Source organism: Lissotriton helveticus, chromosome 12 (genome assembly GCF_964261635.1).
Source record: "Lissotriton helveticus chromosome 12, aLisHel1.1, whole genome shotgun sequence".
In the NCBI taxonomy this organism is placed as follows: domain Eukaryota; kingdom Metazoa; phylum Chordata; class Amphibia; order Caudata; family Salamandridae; genus Lissotriton; species Lissotriton helveticus.
The window spans coordinates 611,380,133-611,397,762 of record NC_136073.1 but is presented as its reverse complement, the minus strand read 5'-3'; the positions used below and the strand labels follow the sequence as shown (position 1 = coordinate 611,397,762).

The window sequence follows — 17,630 nt, the reverse complement described above, 5'->3', positions numbered from 1 at the left end:
CAAAGCCAGCGTTACTATGCCAATTAATATTATTTCCTCTATTATCCCAGTAAATGTATACTAGCCTATGTTGTTATCCTTCTCTCACAAAGGAGACACATTTTCAGTCGTATACACTTACACACCGCGATATACATACAGGTGTATTTTCTCAAACTGCATATTCATAATTATCTCTCTTGAACTTCGTACATAGCACCTCTGTCGATCTTTTCGAAAATAGGCAGTCTAACCCCCGAACCCCCGCCGCCCCTGCCCCCGCCGTTAATTGGAGAATGAACTCGCTACGTTTCAACATGGCCGTCATTTCTCTCAATACACTACATCGCCTTGCTTGTGTTCGTCCAGTTCCGCTGTTTCTATGGCGCTTGCTGCATGGTCACCATGGAGACCCATCAACAAACTGTCTCCTGCACGAGAGAGTGTCGGTGTGCACTAGGAGAGGGAAACGGGAACGCGACAGAGTAAAACAAACCAGGCCAAGCTATGGTAAGATGTGTTTGTGGATGTAAGGTATACCGGTATGGACGCGACAGGTCGTAGTTTCAAGCTAGGCTGTATTCGAGGTGACAATTAAACGAGAAGTTCAAACTCAAAAACAAAGTCGCTTACCACAGTCACATTAACCATGAAAGATCGACGCTCCTCTGGGGGGGGGGGGGGGGGTGTATAGGGTTTGCGGGTATTCTGCAAGCATGCATTTGTTTACATACAATTTCCAAAATAAGATAACGACGCAAGTTAAAGGTCAATTTACTTCGAATGGGAAACGTGAAATGTTAGTGTTTCAAAATGTGCTGTGGTGTCACGAAAAATAACGTCGCACTCCGTTAAATCATATATGGGGATCTATCCACAAGGCAGCGGTGCAGCTGTGACCCCCATCAATCCTACCATTGATGGTGCCCCGACGAAACAGATGGGCTTTTATGTTTGCGAGGTAGTCAGCGTAAGCAACACGTGCTATGCCATTGCAGCTAATGTGTGCAGTTAAGTTGGTCATCAAAGTACTCGGAACCCCTTGACAGGACCCCCTGCGAAGTACCCCCATCCATCACTGGGCCACCAGTGACTGGCATTGCAGTAACTGATGACGTCATCTACTGGCTAAACTCACTTCTGCCTTGATCCCCACTTACTTTGTCTGCAACGGCAAATTCAGTAACTTATGCCGTGAGAAAATATACCGAGACGCCCCCTGTCAAGTCACCCCTATCAAAAAAAAAATCGTACATAGCAACCGACCTAATCAATATCACTTGATTGAAGTATATCTAAGAAACCGACACAGCAGTGAATGATTACCTCCAAGCAATAGACCTCTGCAAATGACTGGGCATTTCAGTGACTGGATAACATCCTTTTCTGACTTGAACACTAAAGAAGGATCCTATACAAATGCCTTCCAGAGAAAACACTTCAATATTAGTACCTGATCCATCCAAACTCCCCATATCAGCATGGGTTCTTGACTTGCGTTGCTACCCTATTTCTGTGCCAGGGGAATCACCTTCAGCCAGTCCTATGTTATTATTTTTATCCAACAGAAATCATCATACTGCGTCTCCTATAGGCTCGCACTAATACTTGAAAATTAAAAGTGCAAGCCTGATTCTTTGTGGTGCTGCTGTTTAAGACGACCGGCTGAAGACGACTTCCATGTTAGGGGGTCAGGTGACAATTCAAACTCCAATCCCAGAAACTGACATTCTCAGGTACTGACACCCACCTTCATTGGTCGGCATACATGGTATTGGAATCCTTTTGAGAGTTTAACCCATTAGGAGATGAGTACAAATGGGGCTGAACTCTGAGTTTACATGGGCATTTTCTATCAGCCTCTACCTGGAGGTAATTGCCTAGTGTATACGTTTACTTTTGCTTATTCACATTGCTTTGCATCTTGTTGGAAAGTCATTATGTCATCTGGAATGTCACGTGTGCAAATTGTCAGTGATATTAGAACAGTAAAGTGTATATGGCCTGGAATCGCTAGATATCCAGGACTCCAGCGTGCACTACAGTAAAAAAGTTTTCCAGTCAAACGTTTTCACAATAACATTTATCAATGATATGTCAAAGAATTATTCATTGCAATACATATGCTTTTTATACGATCATTCAAATTAAACAAAACATTATATCATGTACATATGTTTCATAATACAGTGAATTCTAAAAACCCAATGCATTTCGGGGTCCAAGCCCCTTCGTCAGGGGTCTGCTGTAATAAAGAATAAAAAGGAAACTTAGTAACTAGGGATGCCGTGGGGGTTATAGGGCTGTTAAGAGTGAAAATTAGAGAGTCTTACCATGATCTAAGGGTCGTTTGAAGGAATTTGCTGAGTATTCCTTTGCTTTGTGGTCAATCTAAAAAATCAGTTATAACCAAAATCTTCTTAATTTCAATTCATTTAAACCGGAGTTATGTAAACTCTAGTGTTGAGAAAGTGATTTACCTGTATCGTGATTGCAGGAAGTCTGCAAAAAATATGCACATATAAGTATTTCATACATCACGTCTTAGCGTGATATAAACAATAAAAAGATTGTATATCGGCACCTTAACAAATACTTAATGCTCACCAACGGGTCTTTATTTACTGCCAATATGATTGTGAGTCTAGAAAAAGAAAAGCAAACGCAATTTATAATGCTTCGAAAATTAACGAATTGTTACCGCAACAAACCTAGGTTCTAATGATGATGAAATCATTACCTGCGAGCCTTATCGCTGTTGCCAACGGTCTCGCTTAAGAATACTCCGTCTCGGTGGCTGAAAAAATAAAAATCGGGGAAGACCGCATTTACACATGCGGTTCACACTCGGGTATCTTATATCTTCCGCATGAAAAAACAATAATTTCATTTGTGCTCTTACCGGTTGCCATAAAAAAAACCCGCCGTGAACGTTGTTCCAGCCTAGTTTGCGATACCGTGCTCTAACGTTATTGCCGTAGTCCCTTAAAATAGAAGAAGGACTATTAGATATGTAGTAAGTGGCCGCCATTATTAAAGAGTGTGTTTTCTTAGCTCATATTCAGTGCTAGCTTCTTCAGGCATAAGTTATTGAATTTGTGGCACCAAAAGCCGGTTGCGTTATTCAAAGATTCCCTAGTTAACCACAGATAGTCTTGAAGTAAGGTAAATCATATTTAGTGAAAATCGCCACAATCTTCGCAATGTCGGTGAGCCCAAAACATGAGCAAACTGAATACGGAAAAGTTGAAAATACACGTCTTTGTGAATCAACGTAGTCGCACATTGCGTTGCTACATTCAAAATGATGATAATATACAATGTAAACAATTACATAACCTGCCTATTTACATACTAGAATAAAATAATCCGCTAGAGTGATACTGAATGTGTGCGTGTGCATAGAAATATATGGGTGTCACTGTGTAATAGAAGTCCTTAGATAGCCTTATCTACTTTTGTGCGTTCTCAAAGGTAACAGACCATTTCAATTTTATCATTAAGTCCATTAGGAGCCAGTGTCTGTAATTTACGAATCCAAAAGGTTTCTCTTTGGAGGAGGATTTTAGCGTTATTCAAACCCAAGCGTTGAGGCACATGCTCAACTACCTGAAATCGCAGTTGGGCTATTGTGTGGCCTTTCTCAATCCAATGTTTTGCCAACGGGGACGTGAGGTTCTTGTTTCGTATACGACTCTTATGTTCAGAAAGTCGTGTTTTCAGTTTGCGGTCTGTTTTACCAATGTACAATAGTCCGCATGGACATTTGATTGAGTACACGACGTGCTCAGCATTGCAATTAGCTGAATGCCTAAGAACTATCTTTTCTCCTGTTCGTGGATGGAGCAATACCTCCCCTGTTATAACATTATTACAGTTTTTACAGTTATGGCATCTCGTGGTCCCTTTATGGATTATTGTATGCTGATTTGTTTCATCACTTTCAGTAGGTTTACTGAGGAGTTCTTTGAGATTATGTGCCCTCTTGTATGCGAATAATGGCTTATGGGTAAACAACATTCCAAAGTCCTTTTCAGCTTGTATGATCTCCCATCGCTTTTGTATTATTCTTTTTATGTCTCTCGACGCTGTCGAGTACTTGGATGCGAAGACCATCCTTTGTTCACCGTTTTATCTTTTTTCTCCAGTAGTTCCATTCTAGGTATTGCCTTAACCTTGTCTATTTGTGCCTCGAATAGTTTTCTATGGTAGCCTCTATCCAGATACCATTGCTTTTGAAATTCAAGGGTTTCTTTACATTGGGCATCATCAGATGATATCCTCTTAATTCTCATGAATTGAGAAATTGGGAGGTTATTGATCAAATTCGTTGGATGAAAACTTCCATAGATTAGTGCCGTGTTTTTGTCCGTAGGTTTTTTGTACAATCTAGTTTGGATTGCGTTCCCAGATATTTCAACCAAGACGTCTAAGAATGGTAATGATGTGGAACTCATTTGACTTGTAAACTGTATCCTGGGATCAACAAGATTCAAACTTTTGATGTTTTGTTCTAGTTCTACAACTGATTTCTTCCAAATTACGAAAATATCATCAATATATCGTTTGTAATATATGATGCCATCTTTCCAGGTGCAGTCTTCAAGAATGTAATCGAGTTCAAACTTAGCCATGAATATGTTAGCGTAAATGCATGCCCCGGGAAAACCCATGGCTGTGCCACTCAATTGAGTGTAGTATTCTTCTTGCCATGTAAAGTAGCTATTGTTGAGACAAAATTCCAAGAGTTGCATTATCAGGATTTTGGTTTCTTCAGGTTTGTCTGTTGCGAGCAGGGCCCATTCCATAGCCTCCATTCCTAGCTTATGAGGGATAGATGTGTATAATGATACAACGTCTATCGTACATATTGTCAAACTTGTGCCTTCTTCCAATTCAATAGCAGAAATGCTCCTTAAAAAATCTGATGTATCCTCCAGATATGTTGGCCACTTTTGGATAAAGGCTTGCATATGCGCATCAATGAAGATGCCGACGTTCTCAAAAATTGACGAGCAGCCAGACACAATCGGTCTGACTGGAGGGTTGAGCAAATGTTTGTGTACTTTGGGCAAAAAGTAGATCTTCGGTCTTCTTGGGAATATTTGCCTCAAATACCTCTTGGTATTGTTATTGATCCAATTGAATTCCTCTGCTTTGTCCAGAATTGTGTCCAAAATCCGTGAAATTTCAATTGTTGGATCTTGCTCAAGTTTAGCATATGTCCTGTTGTCCTGCACATGTTCATTGCCTTTTTGGGTATAGAACTCCGAGTCCATGATGACAAGTCCTCCCCCTTTTTTTTTTTTTCACAACAAAATTTTTATTAAGTGATGAAGTAGCATAAGACACGTGGCTCCCCACAGTCAGGAGACAGCCACCAAGCATCATGGTACATTTATATCACCAGTATTTGGTTCAATCAGTAGAAGGAGAAACAGGTCTTAAAAAATGAAAGTAAACAGTCTCCCCCCTCCCCTCTCCCGCCACCCAACTACCTTCACCCCCAACTACCCGGCTACCCACCCCTTATCCCTCCCTAACCCCTGCACGTGAGAAAAGCAAGTACTGTACATCTTGGTTATAGTGTGTTCGGCACGACACAGTTCGTAAGCCCATGCAACATTCTCCTCCTACAGTTCTTCCTCGTGTTCCACTGGGGGTTCCAGTTCCAACTCCCTATAGTCCACCCACCGTTTCCAAATCTTAAAATGTTTGCGGGGGCATCCTCTCGCTTCAAACACCGGGCGTTCCAATCCCATAAAGTAATCCAAGCCAGCCTTCCACGCACACAGGGGGATGGGGCTCGTACTCCCTTCCATGCCCGGGCTAGGTCTCTCTTAGCCACGACCAGACCCAAAAACAGCAAGTGGCGTTTATATATATTCCCACCGACCCCCTCCAGAATATGAAGCAGCCCTAATCGAGGGGTGCGGGGAAGATCCCAGCCCAGCACTTCCGACAGGCAGTTCCACACGCCCCTCCAGAAACCAGTCAATCTAGTACACGACCATACAGTATGCAGCAGCGTACCTGTTGCAGCCCCACAACGCAAACACTCCGGAGATCCAATCAATCCCGCCTTCCACAGCCTCTCACGGGTATAATAGGCTCTGTGCAAATATTTAAATTGGATGAGCCTAAGCCGCATCGCAACAGCAGTCCCTTGCGGGGACTCCAGGGCCTCCCTCCAATCATCCTCATCAAGGGGACCAACATCTGCCTCCCAGGTCTCCCTGAGGGGACGTAGGGTGGACGAGCAGTGAGTAACCAGTGTCTGATAAATTCGAGAGACTTTCTTATCACCAAGGTCCCCCATAAAGACCTTGGCTTCAATCGGGCTAAATTCCGGAAGCGACTCCATGTCAGCGATACTAGGTGCGAGTGCATGGCGAAGCTGCAGGTACCTGAAAAACTGGGTCCGCGGCATGTGGAACTCAGCACTGAGCTCTTGAAACGATTTGAGTGTACCTCCGGTCATCACATGACCCAGTGACGAGATCCCAATTGCATCCCAGCCACCAAACCCCGCAAGGGAGGCCAGTTCTGGGAGCAACCTGTTGTTCCACAACGGGGTCTCCGCCGTCAGCCTACCCCACCAGCCCGTGCGACGCAGTGCTTGTCGCCACACCACGAAAACAATTCTCGTGACCCCCGGCAGCGTCCGCCGCAATCGAGCCGAGTACAGTATCGTGTGTAGTGCATTGCCCCCCATCAATGAGTGTTCCAGGGCGTACGCTGGGTCCCCTTTGTCCCCATACCACCACTCATTAAGTACTAACAATTGGGAGGCTTGGTAATAGGACAGTAAATCCGACGTGGCAAGACCACCACAGTATGTGGACAGGAAGCATGTCCGCAGCGCAACTCTAACTGCCCCCCCGGCCCATAGGAATCGGTTTAAGATTGAGTTGACCTGTTGAAACCACCGGGGACTGATTTGGTGGGGATAGCTTTGCAGTTGGTATAGGAGACGTGGGAGCGCAACCATTTTAAATATGGCTGACCTACCAAAGATTGTGAGGGGCATCCTAGACCACGTCTTCACGTCCGTTTGAACCTTCTCCCAAACCGGCATTATGTTTCGCTCCCAGGCGATGTCCACTGACTCTGAAAGGAATACTCCTAAATACTGCAAACTACCGGTCGCGACCTGCAACCCCGACGCCCAGGGATCTTCCACGACGCCCCCTCCCAACACCCACAGTGTGGATTTGCGTGGGTTCAGACAAAGGCCCGACACTTCCCCGAAAATCCGCATAATTTCCAACACCCGGGGCCCGGAGCGACACAGATCTGTAAGAAAAAACAGGACGTCATCTGCGTATAGTGCAATTCTGTCCGTGAGGGTCCTGTTCCACACAAAGCCCCGCATCTGGGCATCTATACGCACCCAAGAGCCCAGCGGCTCCATCGCTAGGGCAAAGAGGTATGGGGATAGCGGACATCCCTGCCGGGTCCCCCGACCAATCTGAAACTTACCAGAGACTGCCCCGGCAACGCGCACTGAGGCCGTAATGTCGGTATAGAGAAGTTTGATATATGAGAGGAACACCGGGCCTAGGTTAAGACGAGGCAGGAGCGCAAACAAGTACGTCCAGCTCACGGAATCAAATGCTTTATCTATATCTGCTAGCAGCAAGGCTGCCTGTTCCCCTGTGGCTCCCATTGCATCTACTGCCGCTTGCGCCCGCCGGATATTGTGTCTCGTTGCTCTTCGAGGCATAAAGCCGGCCTGGTCCGGGTGGACCAGATCCGTCACATATGGAAGCAGTCGGTTCGCTAGAGCCTTAACCAGAATTTTTGCTTCGATATTTAACAATGATATCGGGCGATACGAGGTGGGGGTATCTGGGGGTCTGCCCGGCTTCTGAAAGACAACAACCTCGGCGTGCCGCCAGTCCGGTGGCCATCTGCCCTGCGTCCTTGCTTCCTCAAGTGCCCTACGGTAATGTGACCCCAGCTGGAGCTGAAACTTTTTATAAAATTCGCTCGGGAAGCCACTGGGCCCAGGTGCTTTGCCAGTATTGAGCTGTCCCAACGCTTCGCCCAGTTCCTCCGCTGTAAGGGGGACGTCAAGAGCCTTCCTGGTCTCTTCGGAGACCGCCACCGGGGGCAGGCCGTCTATAAATTTAGCTACCTCGTCCGCTGACAGACATTCTCTCGGAGCATATTGCGCCTCAAAGAATCTAGCAAAGTTCGCTGCCAGCTCGACTGTGTCAGTAATCGCTACCTCATCTTCCGAGGTGAGGCCCGGCAATGCAACTGGTTGGAACGCACGCTGACACAGCCGATGAAGCATGGTGCAGGACTTATCTCCCCACTGGTATACTCTGCTCCGCGTGGCCAGCCACGCCTGTCTAGCCTCATCAAGTAGTATAGTAGCGTAAGACTGCTGTGCCTGCAGGAGTAACCGCACCGCAATCTCGTCACCTCCTTCCCGACCGCGCTGTTCGAGGGAGTCTACCAAAGCCGCAGCTTCTACGATCGCCTCTCGGCGTCGCCGACGGGCTGCCGCACACCACGCAATGTCCACACCCCGTATGGTGGGTTTCATCGCCTCCCACACCACCACAGCATCGACATCCTCCACTAGGTTTTCCTGCCAATAATGGGAAATCGCCCCTCTCAAATGCTGGACATAGCCAGGCTGCTGAAGGTGCCACGAGGACATCCTCCACCGGAACGGCTGTCGCTGCTTAAGCAGCACGACTCTGATTGCCACTGGGGAATGGTCCGACAGCCCTCTCTGTAAGATCTCAGCCTCCCGCACCCTGCTCAGATAGACACTGGGCACAAACATGTAATCCAGCCTCGAGAAGGAGCCATGCACCGCGGAAACATACGTGTACTCGCGCACCTTGGGATGCATATGGCACCACACATCCACCCAGCCCATTCCTTCAACCATAGCATTCAACCGGGTTGTAGGGGCTGCTGTCTGCACTTCCTGCCGCCTCTGGCGATCCATACATACATCCATCACCTCATTCCAATCGCCCCCAATCACTGCCAAAGACTCAGGGATATCCTCCCACACCGTGAACAGCTTCTCAGACAGGGCCCACTGTAAAGGTGGAGGGGCATAGACGCTACCAAACACTACATGTTCAATCCCCACCTTTCCTTTAATAAAGATATAACGACCCTGTGTGTCCGCCCACTGCTTCTCATGAACATAGGCCAACCTGCGATGCACCAGAATAGCCACCCCCCTGGACCCCCTAGAAAACCCGGCATGGAAGACCTGCTGGTACCCAAACCTCTGCAAACTAAGCACCTTGGAACCCATCATATGTGTTTCTTGCAGCAAGAGTACATCCGCTGCTTCCCTCTTCCCCCATCGTAGGATCGCCCCCCGTTTGATCTTGTCGAGCATTCCCCTAACATTCCAGGTTATCGCGCGTATGGACTCACTAGGGAGCCCTTGAGGAGCATCAGCCATAGTCCAGCGGAACCAAACAGATGGGGCCCCTGCGCCACACCCACACACACAGCACCAGTAGACTGTCAAAGTAAATCACGTGCAGCTCCCCCCTCCAACTCCATGTCCCCCCAACAACAACCTCAACTCCCAAACCTACCGCAACCATATGCAGTCCCAACTTACCCCCTACCACCCCCCCCTGTACCCCCAACCCCCCACCCCTATACCTCATAGAACTCTGAAGTACCTGTCGCGGCATGGGCATCCGCGGGCCCAAAACTGAGGACCCAAGGCCAACCATACCAATGGATCCCAACCCCCCAACAACAGTGAAATCACCCCCCCCGGTCAACTCCCGATTTAACAGGAGGTCAGTGGCCCCTGAAATGTAGCCACCCAGACCCCAGTCCACCATACCATACATGTACTAGGCACTATCTGGAACTGGTCGCAGTGGCAGTCTTAGAGCTGCCGATCGACGGGTCTGTACGCCCCTCGTCAGCCGGAGTCCACAGCATCCACAGACCAGAGCGGTCCCTCCGAGGTTCTCAACGGGTTGTCCCCGAGGGATCAGAGTCCATCGTTCCACTGTCTCGTGGCACACCGGCGGATGCAGACCTCTTCCGCGATCTAGACCTCCGGTGTCGCCCGCCCTGGCCCGGCGGGTCTCCCCGGTCCCGCGGTGAATCTCTTGAGCCACCTGGGTTCAGGCCCGGCTGGGCATGTGGCCTGATCCTCACCGTTTCGTCGGTCCATTTGAAGACGTCTTCGGGCGTGTTGAAGAAGTGTGTCCATGACTGATAAATCACCCGTAGGCGGGCGGGATACAGCAGGGAATACTGGATCTTAAGGCCCCGCAGTTTGGCCTTGGCTTCTATGAAGGAGTGACGCTGTTGCTGCACAAGTTTGGTGTAGTCGGGGAATATCATGATCCTTTGATTCTCATATGTTATAGTGTCTCTAGCTCGTGCTTCTCGCAGGATAGTGTCGCGATCGTGATAGTTCAAGAGTCTAGCGATCACTGGCCTGGGCCGTTCTCCCTCCGGCGGCCTCTGCGTCAGAGCTCGGTGTGCCCGCTCAATAACAAAGCAAGTAGAAAGAACCCCAGGGGGCAGCCAGCTCTCCAGCCACTGGGTCAGAAACAGTTCCATATTCCCTTTCTCGCTCCTCTCCGGAAAGCCCACGAAGCGGAGGTTATTCCTGCGTGCGCGCCCTTCAGCGTCCTCCGCGCGGAGCGCGAGGCCTTTCTGAGATTGTTCCATCGCCGCCATTTTCTGCTTCAGGGTCTTAACGTCGTCTTCCACCACCGAAATCCTAGATTCCGTCTCCGTATTCCGTGCCACCGCATTCCGTAGGTCTTGACGTAGCAGGGTCACATCCGCACCCACAGCCCCAATCTTGGCGTCCAGCATGTCCCAGGACTGGGTGATCGCCGCCATAAGCGCCGCGTTGTCCGGCCCCACTCCAGGACTTCCTCCAGAGGCCCCGGACCCTCCATTGGGCCCGGTGAATTTATCTATGGGACCATGTTTGGGGGCCCCGCCACCGCCCCTGGTCATGGCTGCGGTCTGACCCCGGTGTCGCTACTCAGCAAGTGTGCACACCAATGCAGGTTTTTGGACTTCCAGGAAGGTCCAGCATAGAACTGCCCAGTTGGTCCGCCACACTCAGGCACCAGTGTCCTCAGCACCACTGTCGCTAGCGCTAGGCTGGTTCCCCGGTCCGTCTCTGGGCAGATATCTCCAATTCGCAGCGCGTTGGTCTCTGCACCGGTGACCCCTTGGCTCCGCCGTCTCACGGTCTACCCACCGCCGGCCTCACCGCTTCAGCTTGTCTAGTGTTGCGGGCACATTCACAGCGGTGGCCGCCCTCCTCAGTACCCCCGCCGACAGCACTGGCCCCAGGGCCCCAAGGAGAACCACTATGTGTTCGTACGCCACCGCTGGGCCACGCCAGGCACGGGCACAGATCACGCCAGTCTGCTCGGCTGCCCACCCGTCCTCCTCACCAGGTGATGTCGGTATGGCATGTACAGTCCCTCGGGTAGGGCCCCCGCTCCGGATCTCAGCCTCCCAAGGGCCACTGCCGCGCCACCGTCGTCAGATTCCAGCACCAGCCCAGCATCGCCAAAATCGAGGCCCCTGCTGCTCAGTATCAGTGTAGGCCGCTGCTCCCCCTAGGGGGTTACACCACTCTTCACTTGCCTCTCCTGTGGTCAGTGCGGCAGCTCGGGACTCACTCACCGCACCGCTGGACTCAGAAGATCGCAGGCACCCCAGGGAAGCCGCAGCACGGCCGACCCGCAAACTGGCCTCCACGGTCGGCAGCTCCAAAATCGAGACCCCGGCTTCACCGTCCTCCACAAGGCCGCCGGACGCCACCGGCAGTTCCGCCGCTTCACACCGCCCAGGGGCGCCACCGCCGTCACCGGAAGGCTCCCTGCACCGTCGGACACACTCGCTCCCCAGTTGGTTAGTGGTATGGGTCTGGGGGCCAGGATAAATGCACGGATGTCTATCGGGCCGGCGGGAGCTCTAAGAAGCTGCAACCGCCATCATCGCCCGTTAAGCCACGCCCCCCAAGTCCTCCCCCTTTGTCCGCCTTTTGGATGATAATTTCTTTATTGTTGGCCAAGGCACAGATTGCGCTGTGTTCTGCTCTTGTCAAGTTTTTTAAGTTGCTCCTATATTGAATTTTACTCATGTCTATCTTTACCAAAGTTTCAAATGTATCTAGAGTCTTGTGAGACACTGGGGCCATGAAATTACTCTTAGGTTTGAATTGCTCTGTAGTATTATCCGATGTCTCTACTGGGTTCAAGATGGTAAAGAAATACTTCAAACGTAATATCCTCATGAATTTGAAGAATGCGATTTCAGTTTCAAGTTCATTGGTGCGATAGGTGCTGACAAAAGAAGGTCCTTTGTTCAACAGTCTTTCTTCAAATTTAGATAACGGATATTTGGAAATGTTTATGACTAAGTTCTGTTCTGACTCGGTAGACCTGTCTTCTTGGCTTGTTCTTTTTCCTTTTCCTTTGCTTTTTCCTCTTCGCGTTTTTTGTCGCTGAGTTGTACTGTTTCCTGATCTGGAGGTTTGTTGCTGGGCGTGCCCTTCTCTAAAAAAGGATCCGATGTTGATGAAGACGCCTGGTCTAGTGTTGTCGGTTTTTGGAGTTCCTTCATACGAGATTGTTGCTGGACTAAAGGTTGTCTAGAAGTGTTTGCCTCACTGTCCGATACCACGCTTTCCTGTGATGATGTTGTTTATTGTTTTTTGCCGGTATAACGTCTAGTAGCATATACTACGGCCCAAGTATAGGCCTCATTCAACTTATAATCAATCGTATCGCGTTTAAACTTACGCAATTTTGTTTCCTGAAGTTCCTTTCCATATTTATCCAGTTTTATTTCTATGTCCTCTAGGTATTTGTTCCATGGCTCTTCTTCCATCTTGGCAGATAATTCCTTTTTGACATTAAATATCTCTTCTTCCAAATCTCTTATTGTTTTGGCTAATTCCTCAACCAACAGTAGGATCAAATCCAGAGAACACTTATTTAATATTTCAAACCATTTCTCCATAAACTGTGGATTGTTATTCAGTCTATAAAGCATGGGTCGTATGGCCAATCTGAGTCCTCTCGGAATTCTTTTTACACGGTGGTACTGGATGAGTGTTGACACATGCAAGCGTTGTATTAATTCTCTTTTTGAAAGGTACTCCAATTGTTTTAGCTGCTGTACTACAGAGCCACCTCGGGCATCGAAAGTCTTAGTTTCCGTGATTAACTTGTAAATTTGGGTTGCTTCATCCTGTTTGTAAACTTTGGTGTTTGCTCTATTGTCCGTGATTGCTGCTATAGAATCGAACGACATCTTTGGGGTGGTGCAAATACCTGTTTTTTTGCAGTAAGGTATCAACTATGAATAGATGTAGGTATTGCACTCTATTTTTGAGTATACGCTTAATCGTTTGTGTGATAGGTGTGCTATGCTAGATCAGTGCCTGCAAACTGTGTATCAAAGTGTATATGGCCTGGAATCGCTAGATATCCAGGACGCCAGCGTGCGCTACAGTAAAAAAGTTTTCCAGTCAAACGTTTTCACAATAACATTTATCAATGATATGTCAAAGAATTATTCATTGCAATACATATGCTTTTTATACGATCATTCAAATTAAACAAAACATTATATCATGTACATATGTTTCATAATACAGTGAATTCTAAAAACCCAATGCATTTCGGGGTCCAAGCCCCTTCGTCAGGGGTCTGCTGTAATAAAGAAGAAAAAGGAAACTTAGTAACTAGGGATGCCGTGGGGGTTATAGGGCTGTTAAGAGTGAAAATTAGAGAGTCTTACCATGATCTAAGGGTCGTTTGAAGGAATTTGCTGAGTATTCCTTTGCTTTGTGGTCAATCTAAAAAATCAGTTATAACCAAAATCTTCTTAATTTCAATTCATTTAAACCGGAGTTATGTAAACTCTAGTGTTGAGAAAGTGATTTACCTGTATCGTGATTGCAGGAAGTCTGCAAAAAATATGCACATATAAGTATTTCATACATCACGTCTTAGCGTGATATAAACAATAAAAAGATTGTATATCGGCACCTTAACAAATACTTAATGCTCACCAACGGGTCTTTATTTACTGCCAATATGATTGTGAGTCTAGAAAAAGAAAAGCAAACGCAATTTTTAATGTTTCGAAAATTAACGAATTGTTACCGCAACGAACCTAGGTTCTAATGATGATGAAATCATTACCTGCGAGCCTTATCGCTGTTGCCAACGGTCTCGCTTAAGAATACTCCGTCTCGGTGGCTGAAAAAATAAAAATCGGGGAAGACCGCGTTTACATATGCGGTTCACACTCGGGTATCTTATTTCTTCCGCATGAAAAAAACAATAATTTCATTTGTGCTCTTACCGGTTGCCATAAAAACTCCCGCCGTGAACGTTGTTCCAGCTTAGTTTGCGATACCGTGCTCTAACGTTATTGCCGTAGTCCCTTTTCTCACGTGTGAATGAGGGGTGTTAAAATAGAAGAAGGACTATTAGATATGTAGTAAGTGGCCGCCATTATTAAAGAGTGTGTTTTCTTAGCTCATATTCAGTGCTAGCTTCTTCAGGCATAAGTTATTGAATTTGTGGCACCAAAAGCCGGTTGCGTTATTCAAAGATTCCCTAGTTAACCACAGATAGTCTTGAAGTAAGGTAAATCATATTTAGTGAAAATCGCCACAATCTTCGAAATGTCGGTGAGCCCAAAACATGAGCAAACTGAATACAGAAAAGTTGAAAATACACGTCTTTGTGAATCAACGTAGTCACACATTGCGTTGCTACATTCAAAATGATGATAATATACAATGTAAACAATGACATAACCTGCCTATTTACATACTAGAATAAAATAATCCGCTAGAGTGATACTGAATGTGTGCGTGCGCATAGAAATATATGGGTGTCACTGTGTAATAGAAGTCCTTAGGGGTCAGATAGCCTTATCTACTTTTGTGCGTTCTCAAAGGTAACAGACCATTTCAATTTTATCATTAAGTCCATTAGGAGCCAGTGTCTGTAATTTACGTATCCAAAAGGTTTCTCTTTGGAGGAGGATTTTAGCGTTATTCAAACCCAAGCGTTGAGGCACATGCTCAACTACCTGAAATCGCAGTTGGGCTATTGTGTGGCCTTTCTCAATCCAATGTTTCGCCAACGGGGACGTGAGGTTCTTGTTTCGTATACGACTCTTATGTTCAGAAAGTCGTGTTTTCAGTTTGCGGTCTGTTTTACCAATGTACAATAGTCCGCATGGACATTTGATTGAGTACACGACGTGCTCAGCATTGCAATTAGCTGAATGCCCAAGAAGTATCTTTTCTCCTGTTCGTGGATGGAGCAATACCTCCCCTTTTATAACATTATTACAGTTTTTACAGTTATGGCATCTCGTGGTCCCTTTATGGATTATTGTATGCTGATTTGTTTCATCACTTTCAGTAGGTTTACTGAGGAGTTCTTTGAGATTACGTGCCCTCTTGTATGCGAATAATGGCTTATGGGTAAACAACATTCCAAAGTCCTTTTCAGCTTGTATGATCTCCCATCGCTTTTGTATTATTCTTTTTATGTCTCTCGACGCTGTCGAGTACTTGGATGCGAAGACCATCCTTTTATTCTCCGTTTTATCTTTTTTCTCCAGTAGTTCCATTCTAGGTATTGCCTTAACCTTGTCTATTTGTGCCTCCAATAGTTTTCTAGGGTAGCCTCTATCCAGATACCGTTGCTTTTGAAATTCAAGGGTTTCTTTACATTGGGCATCATCAGATGATATCCTCTTAATTCTCATGAATTGAGAAATTTGGAGGTTATTGATCAAATTCGTTGGATGAAAACTTCCATAGATTAGTGCCGTGTTTTTGTCCGTAGGTTTTTTGTACAATCTAGTTTGGATTGCGTTCCCAGATATTTCAACTAAGACGTCTAAGAATGGTAATGATGTGGAACTCATTTGACTTGTAAACTGTATCCTGGGATCAACAAGATTCAAACTTTTGATGTTTTGTTCTAGTTCTACAACTGATTTCTTCCAAATTACGAAAATATCATCAATATATCGTTTGTAATATATGATGCCATCTTTCCAGGTGCAGTCTTCAAGAATGTAATCGAGTTCAAACTTAGCCATGAATATGTTAGCGTAAATGCATGCCCTGGGAAAACCCATGGCTGTGCCACTCAATTGAGTGTAGTATTCTTCTTGCCATGCAAAGTAGCTATTGTTGAGACAAAATTCCAAGAGTTGCATTATCAGGATTTTGGTTTCTTCAGGTTTGTCTGTTGCGATCAGGGCCCATTCCATAGCCTCCATTCCTAGCTTATGAGGGATAGACGTGTATAATGATACAACGTCTATCGTACATATTGTCAAACTTGTGCCTTCTTACAATTCAATAGCAGAAATGCTCCTTAAAAAATCTGATGTATCCTCCAGATATGTTGGCCACTTTTGGATAAAGGCTTGCATATGCGCATCAATGAAGATGCCGACGTTCTCAAAAATTGACGAGCAGCCAGACACAATCGGTCTGACTGGAGGGTTGAGCAAATGTTTGTGTACTTTGGGCAAAAAGTAGATCTTCGGTCTTCTTGGGAATATTTGCCTCAAATACCTCTTGGTATTGTTATTGATCCAATTGAATTCCTCTGCTTTGTCCAGAATTGTGTCCAAAATCCGTGAAATTTCAATTGTGGGATCTTGCTCAAGTTTAGCATATGTCCTGTTGTCCTGCACATGTTCATTGCCTTTTTCGGTATAGAACTCCGAGTCCATGATGACAAGTCCTCCCCCTTTGTCCGCCTTTTGGATGATAATTTCTTTATTGTTGGCCAAGGCACAGATTGCGCTGTGTTCTGCTCTTGTAAAGTTTTTTAAGTTGCTCCTATATTGAATTTTACTCATGTCTATCTTTACCAAAGTTTCAAATGTATCTAGAGTCTTGTGAGACACTGGGGCCATGAAATTACTCTTAGGTTTGAATTGCTCTGTAGTATTATCCGATGTCTCTACTGGGTTCAAGATGGTAAAGAAATACTTCAAACGCATATGCAAGCCTTTATCCAAAAGTGGCCAACATATCTGGAGGATACATCAGATTTTTTAAGGAGCATTTTTGCTATTGAATTGGAAGAAGGCACAAGTTTGACAATATGTACGATAGACGTTGTATCATTATACACGTCTATCCCTCATAAGCTAGGAATGGAGGCTATGGAATGGGCCCTGCTTGCAACAGACAAACCTGAAGAAACCAAAATCCTGATAATGCAACTCTTGGAATTTTGTCTCAACAATAGCTACTTTACATGGCAAGAAGAATACTACACTCAATTGAGTGGCACAGCCATGGTTTTTCCCGGGGCATGCATTTACGCTAACATATTCATGGCTAAGTTTGAACTCGATTACATTCTTGAAGACTACACCTGGAAAGATGGCATCATATATTACAAACGATATATTGATGATATTTTCGTAATTTGGAAGAAATCAGTTGTAGAACTAGAACAAAACATCAAAAGTTTGAATCTTGTTGATCCCAGGATACAGTTTACAAGTCAAATGAGTTCCACATCATTACCATTCTTAGACGTCTTGGTTGAAATATCTGGGAACGCAATCCAAACTAGATTGTACAAAAAACCTACGGA

At 46.2% G+C, this 17,630-nt stretch overlaps 1 protein-coding gene across 1 annotated transcript in view; it reads left to right on the top strand.

Annotated features, from left to right (window-relative positions):
- Positions 1-379: 379 nt before the first annotated feature.
- The window catches only part of CFAP45 (cilia and flagella associated protein 45), a 523,391-nt gene continuing 506,140 nt past the window's right edge, over positions 380-17,630 (top strand). Inside the window, exon 1 of the mRNA XM_078668990.1 lies at positions 380-489. Within this exon, the coding sequence (XP_078525116.1) occupies positions 487-489 (3 nt within the window). The 5' untranslated portion in view covers positions 380-486. The remainder of the gene's footprint in view (positions 490-17,630) is intronic.